General features: G+C 46.3%; 1 protein-coding gene across 1 annotated transcript in view; it reads right to left on the reverse strand.

Moving 5' to 3' along the window:
* Positions 1–3,365: 3,365 nt before the first annotated feature.
* Positions 3,366–12,790, reverse strand: part of T265_07570 (hypothetical protein) — a gene marked incomplete at both ends in the record, with an annotated part of 15,590 nt that continues 6,165 nt past the window's right edge. Inside the window, 6 exons of the mRNA XM_009173127.1 lie at positions 3,366–3,748; positions 4,353–4,465; positions 9,458–9,612; positions 11,912–12,108; positions 12,145–12,435; positions 12,639–12,728. Coding sequence (XP_009171391.1) covers positions 3,530–3,748; positions 4,353–4,465; positions 9,458–9,612; positions 11,912–12,108; positions 12,145–12,435; positions 12,639–12,728 — 1,065 coding nt within the window. The remainder of the gene's footprint in view (positions 3,749–4,352; positions 4,466–9,457; positions 9,613–11,911; positions 12,109–12,144; positions 12,436–12,638; positions 12,729–12,790) is intronic.

Consider the following 12,790-nt stretch of genomic DNA (forward strand, 5'->3'; position numbering starts at 1 on the left):
TGCAGCGTTGCTGTCGTTCCACTTCAGCGTATATCATCCGCTGGGATGTCAAACTAGACTGTGTCGACGAACATTCAGCTAATATATCAGCCCCGCTTATTAATGGACATTCGCTGGCAGTAGCATACAGCCTTGACGGACACAACTTCCGGAGGTCAACACACAAATGATAGGACCTCACCACTGCCAAACAGGGTGAAGAAAACTTGTTTGATTCTTATACCATTCAGTAATCCAAAGATGCTTTGTCAGGAGTACACAGTGTCCACTGTGTATAATTATCTGCTTGCATGGGCTCTCTTTTCAGACTTCAGGAACACCGACGACCCCGTTATGTGCCAGAAGGGACCGAAAAATTGAGTAATTATCGTTCATCATAGTGTAGGAACCGAACTAAACTATCGTGACCAACTGTGGTCAGTTGATGTATTGGGACCGACCAAAGCAGCGTAAACGACCCGTTGACCGCCAAGCTAAAAATGACTAGATGGAAGACAGGTCTAAGTGTTAGTTGTGAGTGGGTTAGTTTTTGCAGCGCTTCACATTCCGAAATCTTCAGCCTATATCACTCCAGACAGCTGTTAAGTATGCTTGTTTGGTGTTTTCGAAAGCACCGCAAGATAATTTATGAGGTTCCTAATTGACCAGACAGCAAGTACCACTTATGTAGATAAAGGTATATTTAAACCTCGGGCTTTCGGTGGGTAATTAGTGGTCCTCTGCGTTTGGAGCGCGAATATGTAGAAGGTCAGTTGGTTGACTGTGTCATTGGGATTTCAAGTATCACCTGCTCTCCCATTTTTTCCAACCTCCGTTCGTACCAAACTTATGCATTTGCGCAACGACTGGCGCACACACCAATAAAACTGAAGTCTGAAACTAGCGCAGATTTAAAACTCCGTCTCGCTTTGCTTATGTGAACGTCGGCGAAATAGGCGATTCGCACCTGATGTCACAAAGGGTGGAAGAATAAAGCGCAGACACCGGCCCACCCAAGAGGTGCGAGGTATCAGAAGACCCCAGTGTAATTTAGACGGCAGTCTTGACAGTTCGATACACTCGAACGTGAGTGTCTCACTGTGAGCTAAGTAATAAGATAATAATCGTTAAGCTGTAACATCCTTTCGGTGTCTAGCTGCCATACTGTCCAGAGGAAGTATGAGGGCTGGGATACTGCCAGCTTGTCTAAGTCTAAACAGGGAAAGTCGGGAGGTTGAGGCAGCCAAAGGAAAGTTCGTGACGGTATCCGGAAAGACTGCTAAAAAAGTGGACTTTTCTTGGTAGAAAATCGAGACTTCCTGATCGCTTCGGTGGTCGCGACTCCGATGCTCTTAATACGAAGACGGGGCAGATCAAACACACCCCTCCCTCAGCCTGGGCAACCGGGAAGTATAATTCGACTATCAGTTCCTCAACCATGGACCATCTTCATCCACCAAATGGTCCAATGCAGTTAGTCCATCTTCCAGTCTCCTAACATTGTTTCATCTCTGAACTATCTCCCAGCTCAGTTATTAAGGCGCATACTTCGTGACCGAAGGTCCATTGCTCGAACCGAATCTCTGCATCTGCTTTGCTCCCGTTTAGGTTTCGGCAACCTGACACTACCCCAGATCTCGTGCTCCTTCGGATGACATGACGGCCAGGCACCGTCAGAGTGCCGTAGCTCAATGATTTTTTATTTATCCTGTCTCCAGGGTACGCATACAAGACCCACGCTTCGCTCACGCACCTCTAACCGCTGAGGATAAGGTCTGTTGTCTCATTATTTGCGTATCCGGTGATCCTGATGCGATGGGTCGTGGTAACAATGGTATGAGTTGCACTCAATCCCAGGACTGATAGCAGCCTGCTTGGATGAACTTCTATAATCATTCTTCCTTGCGCTCTCTGGTAATTAAGATCATTGCAAGTTGACACATCAAACCGTGGCTATGAATACTCCTCTAACGATTCCAATTCAACTTTGATGTTGAAAGACCCTTACGTTATTTATAACTTGATCACAGAGGCTTCCGCAATATTGCAGTAGGATTTAAAGACGATTTTAATTGGCTCATATGCCGATCAATTGGGGTATGCCCTCGTTTGATCCATAACCGGCTCGCGACACATCAGCCTAATCGACGTGATATTCGGTTGCCTAGAACGGCTCACCTACAGACATTTGTAAAGTGCTGCTAAAAGCATGGGTGGGATCAAAACTCATTCTCCAAAACCAACCAACCGATGCAGATGAATTTATTCACCTGGACGATTGTTCCGGTGGACTGGCTGGAGATGAGATTACTTCTCGAATCGGGAAGGCCAGGGAAGCTTTTGCGAACCTCCACACTTGTGGCGCCGATGTGATATCAGTCTGTCTGCCAACGGTAGGCTATACGTTGGGACAGTGATCCATGTTACTTTATGGATCTGTAACGCGGCCTCTACGCGCATAGGACGTGCGAAAGCTATCAGAGTTTCTCCATCGATGTCTCCGGGTCATTTGCCAAGTCTAGTGGGAACATCAGATAGGAAATCCGGGCGCACGCCAGAGACTTCTAAGAAGAATCTCTATCGTAATGGTTGAGCTACTGATACGTCAAAAGTTGTGACGGTTAGGGAATGTACTTCTCGTTTCAGAGGACTGTCTGCCTCGCGGAGCTCATTTCGCCCAGGCTTATGCTGAGTAGACATTCTAAATCCTGAAAACAAATGTAAGACAACTAACCAATAAATTCAGTCAGGCTGACAACCGCCGCCTGGGAGTTAAACCATCGCTGGCAAGCATGGCTAAGCCACATATTCAGTGGCGCTCCTGTATCAAAACTATCGCCCTCAGAGAGCAGCTGTCCGGTTTTCCGTCTCTTCTAATAAACAGTCAGTAAAAATTGACTGATTATGTCACTGTTTCTAATACTTGGCTGTATCTTCCCCGTGTACCTATTTCCCGGTGACCGGAACTGTCGAAACTGGAACCAACGTACTCTTAATGCACGCTTTATAGCTGATAAACCGAAATGAGCTGTAATCTTACAAGACTTCCTGGGACACAAATTGCAGCAACTTGTGCTTGGCAAAGGAGGTGACCTTATTCAATCATATATAATGAAAAATCAAAGCAACACATTATCCGTACTTTTAAGTCTATTGATGTTTTTTTGTTACTAAACAAATGCTACTTTCCTGAGTGGAAACCTCGGGACTCGACAAAGAGCTGGTCCTGGCCTAGAGACAAAGCGCCTTCCTATAGCTATCGGTTTGTCATCACGGCAGACAACTCGTCTGGATTTCCACATCCTATCGATTTCAGTCCATTTATGTTGAGAGGATTCGCATTCACATCGTGCGACCAACCAACTAAGGGAGAAATAAGTTGTCCGGCAGAAAGGCAGCGTTAACAAGAAGTCATCACAGACCCCGCTTGCGTCACAGAAACAAGCGAACCCGAGGGTAAATAACAAGTGGATAGTCATTCACCCAATACGTAAAAATAAGTAAAATAAAAGGAATTATTTACAGAACGCGGTAGATTAAGATTGTGAAATCATTCCGCCGTTCCAACAGGAACAGCTTCTGCAACCGATGAGTTGCTAGTCTGTAATGTATCATCAGCTTGTTCTTCCTTACAGACTGTTTTTGCCTCAGTTGCTTCAAATTGGTTGGGATCTGGCTCTTGATGTTCGACCTTGGAATCATCCAATTTCTCCCATACTGCCTTCATCAGTTCAGCTACACGGCCAGGCTCATGTATCTCTAGTTCAGCCTACAGTTGAGAAAACATCACCAAATATACATAACGGTTTTTTAAAAAGGCAACAATGGTAAGCGATTCAGTTTGAGACCATCTATTTACTCGAGACGACATGAATGATTGGCTTGTTTCGGTCATTTACCTTGCTATGCACCACTGAAATCGGGAGACATGCGAACGGACAAACAATGTTCGGTCGCAGGCCGATAGAGTCATCGACCACGTACGTCATCCTTTCCGTTATGTACATTAAGCGATCACTGACGTGAAAAGTGACATTATGGCTCAACTTAATAGATTAAGTCCATTAAGCAATGCGTCATTTTCATGCGGTAGGACACAGACACTGCATTCCATATCCGTAGGAAAGCGCTCGTCAATTGCTGTCTGTAACCATGCAGGTGGGGCTGCTTTATAAAATGTCTGCCGCCACGTACCACGAACGTGAGGCTTGATCAGAACGCATGCTGCCGTTCACTGACTTGTATTTTCCTGCCCAATTAGGAAGAAACTGGTCGGTTGGTTTCAACTAAGCTTAAGCGCATGAGATATCAGGAAAAAACACGAGATAGTAAATTAAAAATGGGTGTACGCAACTATGTACAATCAGAATTACCTGCAATGCTTCAACTACGGACTCCGCCTGGTTAATTTGCTGATGCAACTGCAACAGGCTTGTCTGAAGACCTTCCAAATCAGTGTAGGCTTCTTCAAGTACACTCTCGATTCCTGGAAATAACCAAAGACAAATTATCATGTGATAATGGACAACTGAGGATGGTTCAATTTTATAAAGAATTCAATCCCACTATCCAACGACTGTGGCTATAGTGGATCCAGTCCCAAGTCCTGCAGGTTGCCTTCATCGCTGACACCTTGCACAGGTAGGATGTGCCAAATGAACAGAACACCAAACTAAAATGCTGTACAGACTTCTTCCGTATCAGAAAACCGCTCCTAGAATGGTGCACAAGAAATGAAACGCCCTAGCTTTTGGCAATCTCTTCACATGATTTCCGAAAGCCTTGGAAACGAATGAGGTTTTCAACTTACCACGGGTAGCTAAGTGGTGGTGAGCTGAAGCAATAGTTCACCACCGTACGTGTCGACCACCTAATTGGGTGTCAGATGCACTAAGCTTGTCCACTTGTAAATTCATATCTCCGGCGGCTTTTAGCTCGCCGCAAAAGGACATTCAGGACGCCGTATAACTTGCCTTTGATGGCGACAGAGCTAGTCAGTTAAGACGTAAGCAGACACGACAAACAGACATCGATCAACCTTCCCCCCGTGAGACTCCTTCATAGACGTTGCCAGAAGAACCACGCAGGGGCGACTATTAACGGATATACAGTCTAGCAAGGATCTTTCCGTTTGGTCACTAGGGACGATACCAACTCTTGTGGACCCTGCCACAGATGCCTCCGGATCGGTGGGGGTGCGCACCCGGAAGAGTGATGAAGCGTGGAGAGTGATGAAGCGGTTAGCTCAACCAATGTGTTTGTATCTTGAATTCTTGTTTCTGATAGATAGCACATATTAATGCCGATCTAGTCCGGTGTGGGAGCAAGAGCGGCTTGTTGTCCTGCTTGCTTCAGAGTGCGGACATTGAAGGCGGCCAAATAAAGTGGGCGACGAGGCTTGAAGATTGAATTCGAGGGGCAAATGTCGGCGCCGGGTGACGTAAAGATGTTGCCTGCAGAACCATCGCAGGACGAAGGGAGTCATCAGTCCTAAGTGTTGGGCCTACAAAGATAGAGCTATTAATGGGGTGGAGCGCCAGCAGTACTCTGTTTCGCTTACCCGCCCTGCTGTATGCATCAAGTAAAGCGACCCGGTTGAAGGAATCACGCGACGGCCAATGTGATATGGGTTTATTTGTATACGTGCAATTCATGATTGTACGCGGTCTGGGAGACTATCAGGACGCCCACACCTAGACAGGTCCTCAACCAAAGCATTTGGCACAAAGCCTCACCGCAAAGCAGCGGTATTTGGATGGAAATGCAGGTGTATTAACCATGCTTACGGAACACGTCGCCGCACATGTTCCAACCCCCAACCTGGAGGACCAGGAGACTGTGTTCGCCAGACCCCTGACCTACCGAGTACGAGAGACTCTGCGAGTGTCGCGAGGAAATCCCCCAGTATAGTATTAAGTAATATAGGGCATGGATGATTCCGGTGGTAAAATCCCTCGCGTTTCCTCAGCGTTTGTTGTCCACGAAAGCTCTCGGTCACTCCGTGGAATCTTTACTATTTGGCGTTTGACGAGTTTGTCTAACGTCTTACGAGTGCCTCCACGGTATAGATTATCTGGCGTCAATCAGGGCTAACTATATCAACGGTATCAAGTGAGCATTCAGCCATATTCGAGAGGTCGGACAGAAAGCAATGGCCGCCACCAGCGTAGCTCCTTTCACATTTTTCGATTCCTCGTTTACGCGCCCGTATAGTGTTGGTGTACTACAAAGAGGGGTTGAGCAAACTCAGTTGAATACTGCTGAACTATGGATTGTTGCAAGTCCTATTGATGTGCTCGTGATGGGATTTTAGTTGTGCGCCCTTGAAGGGACAGCGGTCCCGAACTATGGCTCCCCACCGGTAGCGCATAGCCACGTGATTCAATTAGGTCAATGACTGCTGTACACATAATGACAACTTACTCACATGGTGCGAGCATTAATGCTGAAAATCCGTGCCGGCCAGAGACAGTTGATGGCCAGCATACAACTAGACGTCCCTTCCGTTACCTGTGCAGCAAGTATCCACTCCAAGTCAAACATTAACAAATGATTCAAAAGAGCCCACACAACGGACGTGGGCATTCATATCGCCCGCAAGGATGACAATGTCAGTGCTTCTTGCTTGACAAATGAGTGCGAATAAGCCTCAATAAAAATTATTTTCCCCACGCAAAACTTCGATTTGACAATGTCCTTCTTGCTTGACAAATGAGTGCGAATAAGCCTCAATAAAAATTATTTTCCCCACGCAAAACTTCGATTCATAGGAACACACATATCAAGACTACAAATAGGCGCCATGCTTCATGCCGAGTACTATTTGAGCTAGAGAGAGTTCAGTGGTCAAGGCGTAAACTTACTGGCCAGAGGGCCCGCTACGTCTCCAGTCTAGGGCAACCTGACAGAACCTAAGCCGTCGTGTATCTTTCACGTGGCCTGGCAGCTAGGCACCGAAAGGGTATCATGGCTGAAAAATTGTTGTTGGTTGAATCGAGCTTGACTGAGTTTGGTAGTCGAACGGCACAAAGACGACTGTTCACTGAAATCCAATCCAGAAGAGCACGTTCAGCATTGAGGCTGAGTGGAACTCCCACTCCATACATATCACGAGTCATCGCCACTTGTATACGCTGTGTGCACGAAGAGTATAATATGGAGCTGAGCTGACTTCATCCTAGGTGCTTTAAGGTGCTTGACCAGAAGTGCGCCTTGGATGGATGTTCCAGTGACATAGCATACATAAACTTTAAGAGAGTACAAGGTGTGGTCAAGCATCGCCTGTTTCCCCGTTTGACATGGGGTACGGACCTTGAAAGCTGCTACATAGGATCTCGTAAACTTGGCAGAATCAGTGTGTATATTGGAGAAGGCACATCGGTCAGATAAAGTCAGATGATCCAGAAGAGCTTGTTTGTGGGATGAGTAGGGAATGGGGAGGGACAACGGTGGACAGAGAACTGTGCAGGCAAATCATACTTTCTGGCTGATCAGACCGGGAAAGAGGGCTTAGTTGACGTCCACTGAGTCCTCTACTCAGAAGCCTGACGCACAACGCAATGGAAGGATACAGAGTTTTGTTCAGACACCCTGCCCCAAGCATCCAGCTCAAAAGTTTGAACTGAGAAGAACACTATGGGGATAATGCCCGGAGCCGATGACTCGAGAGTCTGACGTGCTCAGTTGCAGAAGCCTAAACCAAGGGCACATGGAATAAGATGCTGTCGCGCATAGCAGACGAGTTTGTAGCCGCATGGGGTTTATGGCAAGGTCCGTTTTGTTTACAACCGTTAACGGTTCACCTTTAGGCCACCAGAGGATGCAGCCTTTGTGGTCGACGCGTCCTTCCTTGTGGCAGGGCAGCAACAATGCTTCGAGAAATATGAAAATGCTGGTTGCCTGGAAGGAATATCTCAATGCACTTACCATCTCACGGCAAAGGATAGTAAGGCTTTATCTCTAGGGTGCGCAGTAATGTGAGTACTCATAGTACGGGGCCTCGCTGCCCTTGGTCTGACTGCCTAGCTTTGGCCCCATATCATGGTTGTACCCTTCAGAAAGGAGTTACAGTCAGTGTAGGGCACAGTAGCACTGCACCACTCAATCCTGATCACCACGTCAATATTTCAAACTGAAATAAGGTAGGGGCGGAGTAGTGGTGAAAATCATGCGTTGTCTCCTAATTTTGTTGCGGGAGATGTTTTTGTCGTAGGTGACGACGCGCTGTGTTCGCCAGGACTAACCTTCTTTGGGATTATGCTATTTGGACCCGCATGAACAGGTATATCGAATAACTTCAAACAAGAGACATAGACTCTGCATCCCAATACTTTGACAATCCCGACATATACGCACCTGTGAGCGGCTTATGGCTGGACAGCCGAACTAATATCCCCTCAAACCTCTCATCAAATCCTCTGTCTTATCGTGTCTCTTTAGTTAGAAACTGACATCTTTTAACTGCGAGTATTTCTTGCTCAATCTTAAGGCAACGACTCAAGCCAACCTCTTAGGAGTCAATCGACCAGTCATCACTCACTAATACGGATCTACGTGGATTCAGACTGCTCATAGACCTTTCTGAGCCTCAATGCCTACCTGCATTCTCACTCACATTAGCCTATTTCAGCCGTACGCATGAAAGTGACAGGGATGAGCTGTATTCGCTGGTGAATTAAATTTTTCCAAAACGTATTGATAGGTTGGTGAGTGGTCGTCCGCTTTCTAAACCTGTTCAGCACTAACCCGAGAATCAAGTTTATTCTTCCAACAAGCATGGCTTGAACAAGCCTCTTGATTGCATTCGCGGGCTTCCACTGCTTTCATTCTAGCGTCCGCTGAACCCATCCCTCCCAAACATTTACGGCGGAGACGTGAGCATTGTGGCCCTCCGCGCGAACCAAATGTGACAGGGAGTGGGTGCGGTTGTGGTATACTGCGCGTCCAAGATGAAGCACACGTCGAAATTCGCTGACTTACGCCACCATGTTGAAACCAAATGGAACAGTCGCTAAATGATGTAGGCCTTTTTCATGGTAAGAAGTTTCAGTACCTTTTAGATAGTCAGACAGAGATCTGAAGAATGCCTGATATAAAGATAAGCTGTTCTGAGCGAGAGATATGCGGATCTCCAAGGTTCATGCGAGAGACCGAACACTTTAGGAGTCAACTGAATCTCATAGCAAGCCGTTTCTAGATTTCCGTCGAACCTCAAAACCCTTTCGAATCATCTTAGGAAGTGTCGAGACATTCCATAAAAATACCAAACATCTTAAGAGTGAATAGATCCGAAGCTGCGCAATTCGAAGTAGGAAAGTTAATCTTTGTTTGGGCCTTCTCCTCTTTTTGGGTATATTCCCCCAAAATGTGACCTCTAAAAAATAATCCCCCAGTTTTACAGTGCTGAACTGTTTAGGCAAATAGCACTATCAGTAGAGGAAGGTAAATTGAGGCAGTCGAGAGAACACAGAACGCTTACCTTCATGAGTTTTGCTGAACTCTTTGATGCAATTCGTTTGGGCTTCAGCCTCCCTTTCTAGCACGGCGATGCGCTCTGCCTGATTTGCGCGACCAAGCGCCTCGTTCTCATTTAACAAATGTCGCATGCGAGACATCAACCGTTTTCCACTGGGGCTAGAAGGCGGAGTATTTAGAAAATTCACAAAATATGTCATTGCCATTGGGAGGAACAACATTGCACGACACTGACACGATTGGTGCCTTAAACATCAATGACTGAGATCGGAAATTGCGAAATAGGATTGCTTGGTAAAGTCGCGGGGACCTCCACCGGTCACCTAAACTCCACACTTTCTCTCGCGTGTGACCTTCGTGCAAACCCTGGGTACATCTCAATATCTTGCTCAGATGACTAAGTAAAAAGAAGTGAAGTGAATACGTTATATGCAGTTCTGACCCAATAAGTCAAATCATGGAACGGCACTCTCAAGACACGAAAATTCGTGGGCATAACAATAGAACTGGAATAAGGTGGATCTTACCGAGAATGTGTCAACTGGAAACCACTCACTCCGAAAAGCGAATTGAGCTTACTAGTCCCATTCTTGTGCAAGATAGCTCAGTGTTTAAGGCGCGAACTTACTGACCGCAATGTCCGTAGTTCAACTGACCCTGTATAGGCTTGGGTGACCCAATGGTATCTCTCATTCGGGTGGAATGGCAGCTAGACACTGAAAGGTTGCTACAGGTGAAACATTATTTTAGTTTAAGCTTAGCGTACGTTTGCACTCTGAAAGGCGGAAACCGTCAGCTTGCGACGATATCCACACTTGCAAAAGACTAATGCAAAAGTGTAGCTAACTTCGACGACATACATAAGTACGCTTAGCTTTGCACTAAGGAAGAATCCAAGTGGGATACGCTGTGACAAGACTCAAGTCACTAGCATGCAAACAAAACGAGCTCAAAGGATTAAGCAGTCCAGAAGCAGAAATTCTAATTGCCTAAACGACTGGCATATTCACACGCATGATGGTTTCGGTAAGGTACGACCATCTAGCGATCTTATCACCTTGGTCGTCGTCATTCACATCTACTGAGGTCCATTCTTTGACATCCTTGGAGTTGCGACAGCAGTGAACAACGATAGAAACTCTGATCCCTGTAGGATGTTCACAAGCGCACTTGTCGACAGTGGTTTAGCCTGAAATATTGGCTCACCATTTTTGTCATTGCCGAAAACTCACGACAATAAAGAATCCATGTGGAAAGACCAAAACATGTGAGGCATTAATCCCATAATACCAAGCAGGCGTCTACGTAAAGATCCAGTTTATCTATAAACCGTGTACCATGAGCACATTGGTTCCAGCTGCCACAGTTTCGATCACCGGAAAGTGGAAAGCAGATGTCAGGTTCAACTCTACGAACTGGCTGGCATGCAAGACGGCCAGTCGAACGCGCTTGAACCATTGGACGCCGGAGTGTAACTGTGACGAAATAGAGGTACCGTTTCGTATACTGCCGCAGGCACTGCGCAACAGGCATTATGACTGGGGCTGACTGAGCTCGTTAGCATTCACAGCAGATGCCATCGCCAAACCATTTATACTGCACGTCGATGGCGTTACTTCATACCAACTCAACTGATTATAACCCTATTGAATCTGGTCGTCGGGATCGCCTGTTGCTCCTGCCTCTCTCATGTAAGTGATACCACCAACTTAGAAGAAGGATAATGAAAAGGGACCAAACCCACTCAGCTACAGTCATGTGCTCCTCAGGAGTTCACGTTCTCTTGAGTAAATAACCGGATCATTGCCAAGTTTAGGAGGCTTTCGGAAACAATATTATATGTCAAACTTCCATGTAAATTATAAAGAAAACTAAGCCTGTCGTACTGGCTTAGGACATGTCATATTGCAAAGTCCATTTCACGAACGTTTACATTGAGCTGTTTTGGTTCGTTGCCGAAGCCGGAACCTTAAGGCACGGTTGTCCGCAAGTGGCCTAATGAACCACGGGTCCCTAAGGAAGTTAGCTGACCGTTTTATACCGTGAATGGTGATTGAATATATCACAGCGTAATAACCAGCAGTCACCGAGACATGGGTCAATCTCGGCTATAACGTATTGCAAAGCGATTCCACCATGGAATTTGCGCATACCAGCTTTGCTTCACATGCATTTCTGATAATATGAGCAACACGCACAAAAACAGCACTTATTCTATTGATTCTTCGTTTTTGAAGACTGTACCCATCTTTGACTTCGTCCTATGAATTCATGCAGACGAGTGTACATGACAGGCGCTTAGCTACCTAACATAATGAGACTGGGTCTCTCGTTGGAGGGTACATCAAAATGGTGAGGCCACAGAAGGGATTCGAGAGGTGTCTTGCAGTAAGCCTAGGATATATTACAGTTGGCATCATAAGGCATACTAAGTGAAACTTGCAGCTGAAAAACCTACCTTTCGGGATCAAACTTCCAGGCAATCAAATCATCATTGCTTTGCCTGACTCGGAGCTGCGCATCTTTTATGGCTGAACACATCCTACTGTAAACTAAATTGCTAGCCGGTTCGAGTAAATGCCGACAGACAAGCGGAGTGTCCCACGACTGGATACTCATCGAATGTGGTTTGCAGGAGGGCATGCGTTTCACGGGCTGTAAAGGTTAGGTGAACCGAAACATGGAACCCACTAGAAGGGATTCACACTGCGACAACAAGTAATCCGCATTTACGTAGCGTGCGATTAATATTTCTTTTTGACGTGCATGTTCTTCCATGGTTAGCTGAAGCTGTCGCATAAGATCTTCTTTCTCAGCTTCAATTAAGCGAAGCTTTTCCTGCAACACTCCAACAGTCGATGACTCAGTACTGACAGAAATACAAGTTATGCGAGAAAACTTACACTTCTGGCCCATGGTTACTGGATGACGTTGCCGATTCGCATGACTCTGTCTCCATTCTCGATACATCCATAGGATGGACTGTAAAAAATAGAATGGACGACAGTTAAAAGTACCGATATGGGCTTTTATGACACACTCTCCACACTACAGAGAGCGACTGTATAGCACTAGTTCAATGACTGTCATCCCGTCACGAAGAGACTGGACCTTACCGTGGTGTGACGGCTTGCGCACCTCAGCGATCCATTGAGCTATACTGGAGAGTGTCCCGCAACACTCACAGGGTCTCTCATACCAGGTTGGTCAATGATTAGAGGTCTGACGAACACAGTCTCCTGGCCCTCCAAGTTGGGGGTTGGAACATGTGGCGACTTGTTCCGTAGAAATGGTAATGCATTTGCATTTCCCGCCAAACACCGCTGCCTTGCGGTTA

Source organism: Opisthorchis viverrini (genome assembly GCF_000715545.1).
Source record: "Opisthorchis viverrini unplaced genomic scaffold opera_v5_175, whole genome shotgun sequence".
NCBI lineage: Eukaryota > Metazoa > Platyhelminthes > Trematoda > Opisthorchiida > Opisthorchiidae > Opisthorchis > Opisthorchis viverrini.